Source organism: Phyllobates terribilis, unplaced genomic scaffold, assembly GCF_046119375.1.
Source record: "Phyllobates terribilis strain yellow unplaced genomic scaffold, ASM4611937v1 Scaffold_5__5_contigs__length_657084704, whole genome shotgun sequence".
NCBI lineage: Eukaryota > Metazoa > Chordata > Amphibia > Anura > Dendrobatidae > Phyllobates > Phyllobates terribilis.
In genome coordinates, this window is record NW_027362765.1 from 504,636,082 (window position 1) to 504,653,447 (window position 17,366).

At 45.2% G+C, this 17,366-nt stretch overlaps 1 protein-coding gene across 2 annotated transcripts in view; it reads right to left on the reverse strand.

The window, feature by feature from the left end:
- Positions 1-12,407: 12,407 nt before the first annotated feature.
- Positions 12,408-17,366, reverse strand: part of HERC4 (HECT and RLD domain containing E3 ubiquitin protein ligase 4) — a 112,352-nt gene continuing 107,393 nt past the window's right edge. For both annotated transcript variants that reach the window (XM_073685586.1, XM_073685585.1), the window contains 2 exons: positions 14,353-14,455; positions 12,408-12,948 (listed from right to left, as the gene is read on the reverse strand). In XM_073685586.1, coding sequence (XP_073541687.1) covers positions 12,740-12,948; positions 14,353-14,455 — 312 coding nt within the window. In that variant the 3' untranslated portion in view covers positions 12,408-12,739. The remainder of the gene's footprint in view (positions 12,949-14,352; positions 14,456-17,366) is intronic.

Consider the following 17,366-nt stretch of genomic DNA (forward strand, 5'->3'; position numbering starts at 1 on the left):
TGATCGTTGGGTATCCTGCCGTTGGGACTCGCACTGATGGGAAGTAACTTCCCTTTATGTTACAAACAGGCACGGCAGGTTGAACACCTGAATGCTGCTCTATTCATTCCCTATGGGGTTGCCAGAAAAAAATCTTGGCAGCCCTACATGGACTGAATGAAGCAGCCGTCGAGCATACGCACTACTGCTACATTCTAAAGTTACCTGTTCTGCCGATTATTGCGGGTCCCAGTATTGGGATCCCACCCATCAATAAATTGTCACACATCCATAAGGCTAGATGACAACTGTTTTTCACTAGACAATCCCTTTAAAAGGACCATATGCCATAAATTTAAATTGGACTGTTCTGTTGCTTAAACCCCTGATAAAGAATATTTACAGTGCGAATTTAAGATTATTGTCCCAGTGGCCCTGTGAAGCATAAAAAAGTGGTTTTCATTTAATATATTTTCTGTTCTCACAAACACAGGATTTAAATGGAGGTACATTTACTAATCCTAATTTTCAGATAGTGTAAACCTAAAGTGTGGCAAATTTATCTCAATGGTTTATGCAGTTTAATAAATTTGGTGCATCCTTAGACCAGTGGTCGGCAAACTTTTTTGCACCAGGGACCGGCTTTAAGCAAGACCAGTTTTCAATGGCCCGGTGGGGGTGGGGGCGGGGCTTTGGTCATATGTGGGTGGGGTTATGGAGGGGTGGAGCTTAGTGCATACTTATCATATAATTATGACATTTATAATGAGAATGTGATTCAACTTACCATAGGTTCAGAATGAGTGGGAGCACCAGGCTTGTTTCCCTGGATCAGTGGGAGCACTGGGCTTGTTTTCCTGCAACAAGACGGTCCCATCTGATGATGATGACCACTACTGCTGCTACTGGACACAGCCACTGCTGCTATGAATTTTCACTGTTATTTGCTTTTTTCACTTTAACCAGAAAATCTGCTGCTGGGCCGCACGACACCAGAACACAGCTACAGGAGTCATAAGGGTGGGACACCTGACGTCATATCTAGCTGCCCATTAGCATCCAGAGCCAATCCCCCTCAAACTCGCAGCTAGCAGGAGGGGAAGGAGCGCTGGACACACATGACCTGCTTGTCCCTGCTCCTGCCTGAGCACATTCTGCGAGTAGGGCCGCATGGCTAATTATCTATTCACTGCCAGTCCCTCCTCCTCTTTTCTTATAGGCTACTGATCACATGCTGGCTTTCTCCCTGCTGATCCTCTACAACTGTCAGTGGCGCCGCGGACCGGCTGAAAAACCCCAACGGCCCGGTCCTGGTCCGCGGACCGGCGGTTGGGGACCTCTGCCTTAGACTATCTGATCTACTTTACAGCATCCATTGGTTGCTTTACAGCACGTCAATAATGTGTGACAAAATTGTGGTGCATGGTGTTATATTTCAGGTAATGCCCCTTTTTCTGACAAGCCACTCCCATTTAATCTAAGACAAATCTATTGCCAAACTGTACATTTTTGCCAGTTTTCTGGTGTAAAACTTCTTGAAATGTTGTAATTTGCACAGGCACAATTTTTTTTACGACTTTTGGTGTTTTCCAACTAGTCTAAAACCAGTTCCCAGAACTTTTTGAAAAGTGGGCAAAGCTTGGATGGGAGTAGGTCTGGACAAGTAAACCCGACAAATTCATTAAAAGTTATACCACAAAAGTTTCATAAATTATTATAATTGTGGCACACATTTCTAGCAGTGGAGCATTGTAGCTAAATAGTGCGCCAAATTCATCAAGAGGCGCACCATTCTTAATTAATTTGGTGCATGTTACTCCAGTGCACATTTTATCAAAGCAGGGGTACAAAACGCAAGTCTTGATGCATGCAACACACTTTTATAGGCAGAAAATAATCCAAAATGCTGATGCATTTAGAGAAGTAAATCACCAATATTCTTGCGTGAGTATAGGACTAGAGGCAGCAACAATGATGATGCCTCTAATAGTTCTGTAAGTCATGATCACTAGGTTGTCCATAGTAGGAGGCTGCTGTGGATTCTATGTAGCCCCAGATCAGTTAACAGTAACAATAACCACTGTAACTGGGTTAATTCCCCTTGTAACTGGAGCTAATGCGCAGTACAGGTAACAGCGGCTTGCAAAGGATTCACCCCTTTGGCTCTTTACCTATTTTTTACATTACAACCCATTATTAAAATAATTTTGTAAGATATGTGTGTGATGCATTAGCACTAAATAGCCTAAGTTGGTGAAGTGAAGTGAGACAAACGTAGGCATGGTATCAAATAACTAAAAATTGGCATGTGCCTATGTATTCACCCCTTTTGCTATGAAGCCCCTAAAAAATTCTGGTGCAAGCAATTACCTTCATAAGTCACATGCTTCGTGACAGGAAGTCCACCTGTGTGCAATCTAAGTGTCACATGGTCTGTCAGTGTATACACACCTTTTCTGAAAGGCCACAGAGGCTGCAACACCATTAAGCAAGGCACCACTATCCAAACACCATGAAGACGAAGGAGATCTCCAAACAAGTCAGGGACTAAAGTTGTTGAGAAGTCAGGGTTGGGTTATAAAAAATGTCCCAATCTCTGATGATCCCCCGGAGCACCATCAAATCAATCATCATCAAATGGAAAGAATATGGTACCACAACAAACCAGCCAAGAGAGGGCTGCACACCAAAACTCTAAGCCAGGGCAAAGAGGGAATCAGAGAGGCAGCTCAGACACCAACGGTAACCCTGAAGAAGCTGCAGAGTTCCCAAGCAGAGACTGGAGTATCTGTCCATATGACCACAATAAGCCATACACTCCATAGAGGTGGCCATTATAGAAGAGTGGGCAGAAAACACTAAATTACTTACCGGTAATGTGATGTTCCTGAGCCCATGACAGCACCACGAGAGAGGGGATCCGCCCTTCCAGGACAGGAAATCTACAGAATAAACTTGCGGCGCCTCTCCACCACTTCAGTTGTTTACAGAGCATGAGAGGACACTACTTAATAGTTATATATCCCATGATTTTTCATTCTACACACCGCGTGAATCAAACACCATGAAGGAAATTAAGTGATCAACTTCTACCAGTGACGGGAGGGAATATAAGGGTGTTGTCATGGGCTCAGGAAAATCACATTACCGGTAAGTAATTTAGTGTTTTCCTATCACCCATGACAGCACCACAACGAGGGATTTACAGAGAAAAAGCTTTAAAGTTAGGGTGGGACCAGAGCCTGTAGAACAGTTTTCCTAAAGGAAAGGATAGCAGAAGATCTCAGATCAAGCCTATAGTGTCTATAGAAGGTGCAAGGTGAAGACTGAATCGCAACCTTACATGATACTTGATGGGGACATCCGCTTTCTTATTGTTCTGCCATGGATTCCCCGGATTAGCACAGAAAGTAGGGTGCACAATTTCCTGACTTCCATGGAAATTGGAAGCCATCTTCGGAAGATAGGGTAGCTCTGGAACCGGCCCATCTTCTAGGTTCTGTAAAAACAGAGGATTAACCAACAAAGATTGAATGTCACTAACTTAGCATGCTGAAGTCAGGGCCATCGGGATAATAGTCTTTAATGTGAAGACCCTGAATCCATGGGTTCAAGCGAAGGCTTGTTAGAGCCGTAAGCACCTTTATATGAGGTGCTGTTAAAGATAAAAGGTGAGACTTCGCCATCTGAACTGATTAGACAGTGTCATTAGGTATCTTGGCCGAGTTCCTCCATAATGGTTTATGTAAGCTAAAGCTGCTCTGTTGTATGACAAGACCTTTACATGGTGACCATGTATAGATGAATGGAGCCTTCTTATATACTGCCTAAAGCTTCTTTAGGTTAGAAGAACCGCATCTTTAGAGGCAGCCCACGGGTGTGTACCTGTGACCATGCTACTACTGGAATGTAGGAGATTAGAGTTATTAACAGCAATATCGCCTTGTTCAGAGTTGTGGCCAGACTGCTTATTAATTTTGACATATAGCAGGACTCCTTATTCTACCTTGGGAGACCACAACTCTTACTCACTGCCCAGTGAGTTCTGCAGCACTCGATGGATATGCCCATAATCCTGAAATAATTGAGGCAAACTATTGTCAATGCCTCTTCCTTCGATATGAGTGGTCCTAACTACTATAATTCTCCATAAAGTCTTAAGGCTCATTAACATAAGAATGGAAGGACACAACTGAAAGCCTAAATCCTCATTTTATGCCAAGAACTATTCTCAGGAAATTTGATGTTTCATGTGAATTGAAACCTGATTGTATACCTCCTTAAACACCTATACTACTATAATTAATTCTGCTGTTCCAGATTTCTAAACAGATCTTTTAAGAGTCCATTTCCAACGATCTAACTCTCAGGAATCCGTACAGCCCCTTCGGGTTGTAGCAATCCCAGGTAGGCCTGGGTTAAATAATAGCTTTACAGGTCTTGATTAGGGCACCTGGAGAGCTAAGCACCAGAGCAGGCTAGGCATTCACCTCAGTCAGACTGCTGGAAAGCAGAGCAGACAGTATGTGTCTTGGAGCTAATCAGAGACACATGCCAGACTCCACCTGAGCTAAGTCTGCAAGTATCAGTGGTTGCCCTGGATAAATATTGTTTTGTTTGATCAAGCTGGGTTAGCTGAGCTGTATATGAGTAGTCAGGGTCTGTGCTATCTAGTCAGTGCTTGGACAAGACCAGAAATATTATGTTTATGACTTCTGTGCAACCTGTAAAAAGCAATAAAACTTGGACCAAACCCACAATGGCTGTATGAGCACTACGTGATGCCTACCTTTAAGAGTGAAACCCTACAAGGTTTATTATTAACCTGCAAAACTAAGGAAGCGCTCTTATTGTCACCTGCCTCCAACCAGCATTCCACCGAGCCAGATGAGCACAAGCCAGGAATACTGCCACCCTCTGTCTCAAAATAGAGGCTAGGATATTTTTCCCCCTGAATTCGGTAAGCTTGCCATGCACAGTTTACAGTCGCTGAACTTGGTTTTTTCAGACATAAACTTAGTTGTGCAACCAGTACCTTCACAAAGAGGGACTATGAGGCACAGGGGTGCTACAAGGCACAAACACCCTATAAAGCACTACAAGACACAGGGGCACCCTGAAGCACAGAGAGACACTATGAGGCACTAACAGGCACTGTGAAGCGCTATGAGGCACTATGCTATGATGTGCCATGAGGCACTATGCTATGATGTGCCATGAGGCACTATGCTATGAGGTACCATGATGTGCTATGAGGCACTATGATGTGCCATGAGGAGCTATTGTTAGAACCCTCCTGTTAGAAAAAACTATCTTGTGTTTTACGGTCATGTGACCATCTGCCTTTATATTCCAGCTCCGCCCTTCTGGCTGTCCTGGTCTTCAGTGGTTGACTGTCTCTCTAGCCAGGTGATCCTGTGCCTTTCTCTGTCTAGTTTGCTTGGTCTTCTGGGACCTCTAGTACTTTTTGTCAGTTTGTCTTTTGTGTTCTGCAACAACTTCTGCTTAGGAGGTGTCCCATTTTTGTCCCAGTCGTTAGTCATTTTAGGGACCCCTCCCTTAATTCTATAGGTCTTCGTTCAGACTAGCCGAGGACTAAGGCGGGTCTGTTCACTAGGAACAGGCAGCCCGCTACATCGTAGGGATTCAGCTTAGTCTTGCTGTAGGGACAGCCTTCCCCTATCTTTCCTTAGTAAATGTTGCAGATCATAACAGTAAGTCCAGCCCAAAAAACTAAAAGGAAAGAAATTCGGTGATCAGTATGGTTTCCGTCCAGGATTTGGCTCAACGCCTGCAGGGATTGTCTCTGGAGGTGGCCGAGCTCCAGCAACACGTGAGTAGCTGTTCTGGAGCGCATTTTGTCAAACCCAAGGTAGGACTGCCTGATGTTTTTTATGGTAAACAGCAAGATTCTTTTTCCTTTAAAAATGCTTGTTTGTTATATTTTCGTTTGAGACCAAGATCCTCTGGGAATGAATCACAGCGCATTGGTTTTATTAAGTCACTTTTGCGCAAAGAACCACAGGGGTGGGCCTTTTCTCTCCAACCTAATGATCCGTGTTTAAAGTCTGTTGAAGAATTTTTTTCTGTTCTGGGGCTATTATATGACGATCCTGATCAAATCTCATCTGCTGAATCAGAACTTAGACATTTGAATCAGGGGGCAGATGATGTTGAAAATTATTGCACACACTTCAGGAGATGGGCCTCAGAAGGTAAATGGAATGATTCTGCGCTGAGATGTTTATTTCTTGCTGGTCTGAGTGAAAGGGTTAAGGATTTGCTAATTGCATTCCCTGCACCTAAGACTCTGCAGGAAGCTATGCAGTTAGCTGTTCGTGTGGACAGGAGACTGAGGTCCAGGGTGAATGATGTAAAAACTCCTGTAACGTCAGGTCCTAGTTTCCAGAAAATCTTCTCTGACGTCGGAGAACCGATGGAGGTTGGGGCGATGTCACTCCGCTCTCAGGAAAAAGACCGGAGATTCGCCGAGGGTTTGTGTCTTTATTGTGGTAAAGCTGACCATTTGATTAAGTATTGTGAGCGTCGTTTAAGTAAAGAAAAAAAAAGGTCAGTTACGCCCATATAGCTTGTTTACGCTCTGCAGGAGTATTTCTTTCTGGGAGTACTACTCTGCAGGGAGATTTGATTGAATTTCAGGTATTTGTGGATTGTGGTTCAACACAATGTGATTGATAAAAGGTTTTTGGAAAACCTTAAATTGAAATCCAAACCTTTGTCATCACCTATTTCTGTGATTGCAATTGATAACACTCCTTTGAAATGTATTACTCACAAGACTGCTGCATTTTCCCTCACTATCAATGGAGTTCACCAAGAAATTTTGGACTTGGTTGTTTTGGATAATTTGCCCTCTCCAGTTGTTCTAGGATTGCCTTGGTTACAACTGCACAATCCTTTATTGGACTGGTCTACTAATGTGATTAAGTCTTGGAGTCCGAAGTGCTATGATAAATGTTGTAATGGTCGCATTGCGGCTGTGGAAAAAGGGGAATTACCTGTACCGATTCAAGATTTTTGAAGGGTTTTTTCGGAAGAGGAGGAGTCGCAAGTTTTACCTCCTCATAGGGATTATGATTGCGTCATTGAGTTTGTTCCGGGTGCTACTCTTCCCAAAAGTCGTTTGTTTAATCTATCCCTGAAAGAAAGGCTTTGGAGGAGTACATAGAGACTAGCCTGGCTGCTGGTCACATTAGACCTTCTAAGTCGCCTGTGGCAGTTGGATTCATCTTTGTTAAAAAGAAGGATCAGCGGTGCCGGAGGAGGAGAATTTTTCCGGTGATTTGGAGAGAGTTTGGACTAATGTACGTTATAGAGGCTAACAAGAAGTCTAAGAAGTATTTTGACAGGAAACATAAAGGTGTTTTGTTTACTGTGGGCGACATGGTTTGGTTGTCCTCGAAGAACCTGCGGTTGAGGATTCCCTCTAAAAAACTGGGTCCTAAGTTTGTGGGTCCATTTAAAGTGCTTCAGGTTGTTAACTCGTCTGCTGTTAGGTTGGATGTCCCTACTTCCTGGAAGATTAATCCTGTGTTTCATGTTTCCTTGTAGAAAAAGGCTGACGTATCTGATAGGGACGCCACTGTGGTGGAAGATGGCGAATTTGAAATTTCGAGTATCTTGAATTCTAGATGGCATAGAGGGAGATTACAGTATCTTGTCTCTTGGAAGGGTTTCGGTCCTGAAGACAACTCCTGGGTAAGGACGGATGAGGTCTCTGCTCCTAGGCTTGTTAAAGCTTTCCACAGGAGGTTTCCGGATAGGCCTGGGCCTGGAGGATCCGGAGGATCCTTATAAAAGAGGGGGTACTGTTAGAACCCTCCTGTTAGTTTTTTCTATCTTGTGTTTTGCGGTCATGTGACCATCTGCCTTTATATTCCAGCTCCGCCCTTCTGGCTGTGCTGGACTTCAGTGTTTGACTGTCTCTAGCCAGGTGCTTCTGTGCCTTTCTCTGTCTAGTTCGCTTGGTCCTCTGGGACCTCTAGTACTTTTTGTCAGTTTGTCTTTTGTGTTCTGCAACAACTTCTGCTTAGGAGGTGTCCCATTTTTGTCCCAGTCGTTAGTCCTTTTAGGGACCCCTCCCTTAATTCTATAGGTCTTCGTTCAGACTAGCCGAGGACTAAGGCGGGTCTGTTCACTAGGAACAGGCAGCCCGCTACATCGTAGGGATTCAGCTTAGTCTTGCTGTAGGGACAGCCTTCCCCTATCTTTCCTTAGTACATGTTGCAGATCATAACAGCTATGCTATGATGTGCCATGAGGCGCTATGATGTGCCATGAGGCGCTATGATGTGCCATGAGGCGCTATGATGTGCCATGAGGCGCTATTTAAGCGCTATGCTATGAGGCACTATGATGTGCTATGAAGCACTATGATGTGCTCTTTGTGAAGAGCAATGAGGCTTTATGAGGCACTGCGCTCAGATTTTTATTTAAAAGAGTAATCTATCTGAATGAAGGATAAACCTTTCCTTTGGGTGGTAATTCTCAATTGTCAGCCTAGCCCCACCCGAAGGAGCCAACTGATGAGACACAGCTGGATAGCAGACTTTCACAGAGACCATGTGCTGTATTAACACCATGTGCCGTCCAATGGATGGAGTAAACAGACTGGAGGACAACAGTAAAAACCTCTGTGTGTTAGTTTTCTGAGCATATTGAGGCTCATTTTTGTGGCAAATTCTGAAGCCCAATCATGAGGCTCTGTGTGGCCCAGACATGTGGCTAACTTTAGCCTAGAGGTCTAAGGTCCAGCTTCTGTCCTGAAACCAAATTTAAGCACGAGGCCCTTGGCCCAGATGGGGTCTTATGGAGCACACACACCCCCATTTTTGAGTTTTGTACTAACTTCCTTCAGCCTTTCCTAGTAACCATAACAAGGAAAGGGTCCCATAAACAAGGTGAACATTCATGAAGAGGACTCACCACAAGCTGTACAGATTCAGAGGCTGGACCAAGTCACAGGCCTGTTCCTCTCCATCCGGCCAAGCTTGAGCAATACTGGGGTGGCCAACTCGAGGCAGGGATGCCGCTCTCCTCCAATAGTGCGCCAATCAAAGCAGGAGCAGGAGCTGCTGACCCCAGATATGGGCACAGCTCCACAGGTGCTCTCACTGACGTGCAGAGCTGGAGCTGCTGATCCCAGGCAGGGGCGCCACTCCACAGCAGCTTCTCTACTGACGCACGGAGCTGGAGCAGCCGACCCTAGGCAGGGGCGCCGCTCAGTCGTATCCGGATCTTCAACAGGTAAGCCTGTCTAAGGTTCCCCCATCAAGAACCCTCCGGTACGCTCATTATCAGGGCCGCAGCCTAGTACAAAACGGTAGCCGGAAACATGTTAGAGGACATGGATCTCCGCTACTTCTTTTTTCACCGGCGTGCGTCTTAGGGCACGAGTTCCTGAATAGCGTCCAGCAAGGCTGCCAGGCCATCATAAGGTAATGGTGCGGCTGCTGCTCGCGCCTGTCTGAAGGAACAGGCCCCCTTGAACCCACCACGGCGCTTCCAGGTCCCTGGAGCCGGCCGCAGCAGAGACTATGCCCTGTTGGAAAACCGACCGGCCCAGGTCGGGGAATAATCTTCTCTTCTTTCTTCGGCCGCCGTTTTAACAAGGTTTCCCCTCAAGGACAGGAAACCAACTGAGGCGGAGAGGCGCCTCCTTTTTATTCTGTAGGTTTCCTGTCCTGGAAGAGCAGATCCCCCCTCTCTTGTAGTGGTGTTGTGGTGCTGTCATGGGTGATAGGAAAAAGCCTTTACTTACACACAAAACTTGTAAGGCTCGTTTTGGAGTTTGCTAAAAGACATTTGGGAGACTCCCCAAATGTATGGAGGATGGTGCTGTGGTCAGATGAGACCAAAATTTAACTTTTTTGGCCACCAAGGTAAACGCCATGTCTGGTGCCAAACCAACACAGCTCATCACCCCAAGAACACCATCCCCACAGTAAAAAGTGGTCGCAACATCATACTGTGGGGATGTTTTTCGACAGCAGGGCAGGGAAAATGGATGGTGCAAAATACAGGGATATTCTAAACAAAATCTGTTTCAGCCTGTCAGTGATTTGAGACTGGGATAGAGGTTCACTTTCCAACAAGACTATGACCCAAAGCACGCAGCTAAAGCAACACTCAAGTGGTTTAAGGGGAAATGTTTTGGGGTGGCCTAATCAAAGCCCAGACGTTAATCCAATTGAGAATCTGTGGTCAGACTTGGAAGATTGTCGTTTACCAGAGGAAACCATATAACTTGAAGCAGTTTTACCTTGATGAATGGGTAAAAACTCTAGTGGAAAGATCGGGAAAGCTCATAGAGACTTATCCAAAGCGACTGGCAGCTATAATTGCCACAAAAGGAGGCTCTACAAAGTGCTGACTTTAGGGGGAGGGGGTGAATAGTTAGGCACAATCAAGTTTTCAGTATTTTGTCCTATTTGTTGCTTGCTTTACAATAAAAAGAAAACCAAATGTTCACAATTGTAGGAATGTCCTTTACATGAACTGATGCAAACCCTCCAAAAAGACTACTGAAATTCCAGGTTGTGAGATGGCAAAACAAAAAATGCAGAGGGTTGAATCATTTCACAAGCCACTGAAGGGTATGTGCACATGCCAAGTATTTGTAGCAGAATTTCCTGCATCAAAAACCAGAGTGTTGGCAGGAAAATCTGCGGCATATAATGTAATAATGCATTTTACATGTGTTTTTTTTTCCTATTTATTTGAAGGAGTTAAAAACGCTGAAAGAATTGACATGTCGCATATTTGAAATAGTTAAAATCCTCAAGGAAAAAAATAAGCAACATGTGCATAAGATTTCAAAAATCTCATTCATTTTGATGGATTAACCCCATATCTGCAGGTTAATAGCGTTATTTTACAGGACAGGTTCCTTTTAATTCTGAAGGTCCCAAATATCCCAGGTAAAATAACAGCAGGCCTTCCATTTAGACTTCAAGTTAACCAGTTAAAAGGATTTTCCAGCCAAATTAAATATAGCTAAAAGGAGTTAGAGATATTATTACTGTTATATTAGTAAACTATATATTAGCCCCAGCGCCCCACTCCTCTGCTGGGTGCTGCCTTTCAAGTCCGGGCCACCATGCTTCCGGTCCTGTGCTTAACACAGGAAAGAATTTGCCTTGTTAACCCATGACATAAGCAGTGAGAGAAGGGGGAAGGCTCCCTTATTGCAGACATCTAGGTTTTAGTTTGCAGTGCAGCAGCATTTCAGAAAAAAAAGTAGCTGGGAATGGGCAGAGGGTGGGGGAACAGTCATCCGGGGGGGCTTACCATCAGCTTTTATCTGTCCTGCTCAGTTTGGGAGAGAACACTCAAAGTAGAGTGAAGAGAAGCCAGTGAAGACCAGCCCATATTCCGTTTCTTCGCTACTTTTTAAACTAAATATTCTATGAACCACTGCGGCTCTTCAGAGTAAAACATAGGTGTCTGCAATGATGGACCTCATCCCCAATTCATTCTACCCGTGGTTTCTGCAGAATGTATACCTTGACTTGTTCCCTTTAAAAGGGAATCTGTCAGTAGGATCACCCCTCCTAAGCTGTCTATATGGGCATGTGGGTCATAGGAAGCTAAATAACATGATACCTTGATATCTGTCATCCAATGTCTTATACCATAGAAATCCACATTTTTATTTAAATGTGCTGTGAAGATGTATCTCCCTGACAATCTGCCTCCAGAGATCGTTTTAAATGAAATAGGCGTTACCAGTGTGAGACCTGTAATGACAGACCGTGTGCTCTCATAATCACACACGTCTGCAGTAAGATCAGAGCTCACGAATCAGAGCCCACACACTACAGCAGAGCTCACACAGTATAGTTCTGTCAGCTTTGATTTCACAGGCATCCAGTGTGGGGGAAGTGCAATACAGCAGAGCTGAGAGCTCTGTGAGAAATCAACTGCAAATGTGCTTGCTGTGTTTGTAATGAGACAAAGTCCAACTCTGCTGTACAGTGTTGGTTATAATCAAGCACAGCTCTACAGCACAGCTGACATCACTATGAGAGGACAAGTGCTGCTGCAAATGTTTGTAATGAGACAAAGCTCTGCTGTAGTGTTAGTTCTAATCTCAATGCAGAGCGGTGTGTGATTATGGGAGCAAATTGTCAGCCATTACATGTCTCACACTGGTAAGTCCACCTATATTTAAAAGATTTGGAGGCAAATTCTCATGCAGATCAGTGTCCGGCCTATAGATCTTAATTGCTCATTTACATATATACAAGGTACCAAGGTATCTTTTTATTCAGCTTCCTATGACCTTCATGACCATATAGACTGCTTAGTAGAGTTGATCCTACTGACAGATTCTCTTTAAACTAACTACTGGTGTTGAATACACAGGATTTCTGTAATCTGCAGAATATACATAAAACAGAAAATACTTCAAATCTTAAAGTAAAAACTTTATTTTCACTGAATTCTTTACAATGTGATCGAGGGTTATAAACAATATAGACTTAATGAATGGAAATACACTAAATGGAGAGAAAATGAAAAGTTCTGACCACAGATTTCCTAATGAATTTTAAGATGAGTGAAAGGGAAACTCACGTTTATGTACAAGGTGCTGTACACAGAGCCTGTACAGGTCTTTTGTCTTTACTGCAAAAACAGCCCTAAGAAAACTAGAATTATATAGAATATTAAATGTCATCTTGGCATGGCTCAGTTACTCAAGGCTGTAAAGTAAAGTAGAAGTGATGGAAAATCTTTATTATGCGAGGCTGAATCCTTCATAATGGTCAATTGCCTGGATCAGTTTTTCTCGTAGTGTCTCTTTACTGGTATATTTGGGGAGATCCAAAAGATTGAAGCATGTGTGGGCGACTGGTAGGAAACAATCTCCTCCGCCCGTTGGCTGGATTATAAGTTTTAAACTTTTCATTCCAAGAATGGGTATGCGGTCACTGCCAGTCAGAAACACTGTAAAAAAAAAGCAAGTGACACATGAGGACATGGTGGAAAGGATTGGATTCGGTATTCTGGTAAATAGTTACCTTTATATGCCATTAATAAGTGAGAAGATAACTCTTGAAAAAGCTATGGTCCCTACTAGTGATGAGCGCAAATGCTCAATACTCGAGTTTGCCCAGGGTGCTCGGGTGTGCACAGAGTATCGTGGGTTATCGAGTGAGATTCGAGTCCCCACGGCTGCATGTTTCATTGCTGTCAGACAGCCACAAAATATGTGGAGATTGCCTGACAAACACGGGCAATCCCTGCATGTTTTGTGGCTGTCTGACAGCGGCGAAACATGCAGCCGTGGGGACTCGAATCTCACTCAAGCACCTGTGATACTCAGTGCATATTCCAGCACCCTGGGCAAAATGGAGTAACGAGCACTTGTGCTCATCACTAATCCCTACGATTACTATGCTTACATTATATTGAGCCATATATTATGTGAAACTTACCTGCATTACTGGACTAAATTTAAAAAAAGTCTTCTTATACCCATTTTTAGCCTAAAGTATTAGCAATTTGTTAAATAACGAAGTTATCTTTACTTGCCCTACCCAGGTCCAGAGCTTTCTCTAAGCTGCTACTCCGGTCTTAGTTGATCAACTGAAATGCTGAGTTCACATCAACAGCACTGCAGACAATCACTGGGCTCAGGTGATGTAGATGGTAAAAACCACTGAGCTCACTTATTGCCTGAATCACTGTAGACATAACAACACCGCTGAAGCTGACCAACACAGATGGGGGCAGGGGCAGCGAGGTAGTGCTTGACCAGGAAGAGTGAGTAACCTGATGTCTTCCCAGAACCTTAAAATTCAGCACAAAAGCCCATCAAATGCCAGCTTTTATTTTTTTTAATTGTTTTATCATCTTCTGCAGAAAATGTCATGGGACCTCGGATGAATTTGAACAGTGCAGACCACATGGCCTCCAAACCATGAAAGATTCCTACTGTTATAATCTTGGTTGAATGCCGCTGCCTTCGGTCATACCACAATCAAAAGAACAAATAGCCATATAAACCTTCAAGAACAAAGGCCATATTGGCAGGAAGGCCAAGAAGAATTTGCTTTTATTTTTTGCATCACAGCACTCAGTAGCCATGACATTTATATTTTTCCATTGATGCAGCTGTATGAGGACATATTTTTGTTTGAAAAAGGAGTTGTATTTTTAATAGATGATTGTTATATGGTCCAGAATTGGCTGTTACTTTTACAACTGGGCTAATGTGGTGATCATACTGGCTCCCGTCACCATAACTATATCTTGGTGGCATAAATTAACCCAATTGATGAAATACAGCTGGAAAAAAAAATACAACAGCAAAAAAAAAAAACGACAAGTCCATTAAAACATACTTACATAAAAACTGCTTTTTCTTTTCAAGTGGTAACTCATGGAAAACCTCCCAAAACATTTTCATGGTAGGGTGGTCTGCCCAGTACTCCCCTTTATATTCAGTATGCTACATAAGACAGAAGTTGAAAACAGCATTAGTATGCACTCATCATATTCTCTATTATCGGAGAGAGATGCAATTGCATATATTTTTCATCATTGTGTTGCCATATTTTCCTCCACTTCTTCGAAAGTCATAACTTTTCATTCTTTTTGTCAGCATAGGGGTATGAGGGCTTTTTTTTTTGTGGGACGAGTTGTAGTTTTGAGATGGGGAGTAGAAGAATGGTTTCAATTCCTAAACATTTTACAGGATATTTCTGTTCAACCCCTTTTAACCGTCACCAAAATATTTACACTATTACGCCACGATGCCCTAAGGAGGGGGGGGCCCGAGCTAGGAAGCTACTGAAACGGACAGTTACCTCCTGTTTATGTATACTCATATTTTGCTAGGGTTAAATATCCATTTATATCTTGTTGGTATGTCTGTGTCTGATATGTATACTTAATTATACTTGTACGTGGATATCTGGATGGTTGGATGTCGATGTCACGGATTTTTTCAAATTTTAAATTAGGGCGTGAGGAGCACTGAATATTCAGTCTCCTTAATAGCCGGCACAAAGTGTAGCTGCAGCGCGGCTCCTGCTGCTGTCGGGCGATCGCGTGTGCCCGCTATTAAAGAGCATGAATATTCACCCCTCTCCACGCCAAGGAGAATGAAGTCACTGCTCCCCACGCACACAGTCCCGGCGTGAGGAGCAGTGACTATTCCAGCACAGCATCTCACCTTCTGAGGGCACATGGCAGTGACGTCATGCGTGGCTCACACGGTGAGATCAGTGCTGGCAGCAGACAGGAAGGAAGGTGAGTAGACGTGTTGATTTTTTCTTGTGTGCAACCTGATGGGGATGAGGGGGGCCATGCATACCAGGATAAGGAATGAGGAGGGGGGGACCATGCATACCAGGATAAGGAATGAGGAGGGGGGGGCCATGCATACCAGGATAAGGAATGAGGAGGGGGGGGGGGGGCATGCATACCAGGATAAGGAATGAGGAGGGGGGGCCATGCATACCAGGATAAGGAATGAGGAGGGGGGGCCATGCATACCAGGATAAGGAAAGAGGAGGGGGGGCCATGCATACCAGGATAAGGAATGAGGAGGGGGGGGGCATGCATACCAGGATAAGGAATGAGGAGGGGGGGCATGCATACCAGGATAAGGAATGGGGAGGGGGGCATGCATACCAGGATAAAGAATGAAGGGGGGGGCATGCATACCAGGATAAGGAATGAGGAGGGGGGGCATGCATACCAGGATAAGGAATGAGGGGAGGGGGGGCATGCATACCAGGATAAGGAATGAGGGGAGGGGGGGCATGCATACCAGGATAAAGAATGAGGGGGGGGGGGGTGCATGCATACCAGGATAAAGAATGAGGGGGGGGGTGCATGCATACCAGGATAAGGAATGAGGAGGGGGGGGCATGCATACCAGGATAAGGAATGAGGAGGGGGGGGCATGCATACCAGGATAAGGAATGAAGGGGGGGGCATGCATACCAGGATAAGGAATGAGGAGGGGGGGCATGCATACCAGGATAAGGAATGAGGGGAGGGGGGGCATGCATACCAGGATAAAGAATGAGGGGGGGTGCATGCATACCAGGATAAGGAATGAGGGGAGGGGGGCCATGCATACCAGGATAAAGAATGAGGGGGGGCCATGCATACCAGGATAAAGAATGAAGGGGGGGGCATGCATATCAGGATAAGGAATGAGGTGGGGGGGCATGCATACCAGGATAAGGAATGAGGAGTGGGGGCATGCATACCAGGATAAGGAATGACGGGGAGGGGGGGGCATGCATACCAGGATAAGGAATGACGGGAGGGGGGGCATGAATACCAGGATAAGGAACGAGGGGGGGGCATGAATACCAGGATAAGGAACGAGGGGTGAGGGGTGCCATGCATGCCAGGATGGGGGTGAGGGGTGCCGTGCATGCCAGGACGGGGATGAGGTGTGCCATGTATAAAAGGAAGGGGGGCATATATACCAGGATGGGGGATACTAACAGAATTGGGGGATATTACCCCTATAACAGTGTCAGCAGCATACCCCCTCCCCCTTAACAGTGCATCATGACGACATTTTTTGCTTACATTTTTTTTTCTATTTTCCTCCTCTAAAACCTAGGTGCGTCTTATGGTCCGAAAAATACGATATATCTATATCTATCTATATACACACACACACTTACCTTGTAATGTCTTTACATCCGGTTAAGTCCAGATGTGTCCGGATCCCAGAATTCCAAGCGGCAGAAGTTCGTCAAGAGCCATATTGGGACACCCAAGTGATGGGTGTCTCAATATGGAAACCGCTGGTGGTACCAGCCTCTTGCGCGGTACCACCAGCAGAACAAAGTCGCGAACACGCTGCCGCCAGGATCAGCCGAATGATTCACTGACCGCCGCCATCTTTGTACAGGAGGGGCGCATGCGCAGTTTTAATGTGACCGCCGCTATCTGCATACACAAAGAAGGCGGCGGTCTGATTTACTGCGCCTGTGCGAATTCCGCACAGGTGCAGTGAATCATTTGGCTGATCCCGACGACAGATGCTCAACGGAGAACACATGAGGGAAGAAGACAGCATAGGGGTGGAGAGAGAGAGCAGACAAGGGGGAAAGCACATGGGGTACACAGGTCAAAGAAGACAGCAGATGGGGGGAGAGAGACAGAGCCCAGGGGGGAGAGAGAGAGACAGAGCCCGGGGGGGAGAGAGCGCACGGGGGGGGGGAGAGAGCGCACGGGGGGGGGGGAGAGAGCGCACGGGGGGAAGAGAGACAGCACGGGGGGGGGAGAGAGACAGCACGGGGGGGGGGAAGAGAGACAGCACGGGGGGGGGAAGAGAGACAGCACGGGGGGGAAGAGAGACAGCACGGGGGGGAAGAGAGACAGCACGG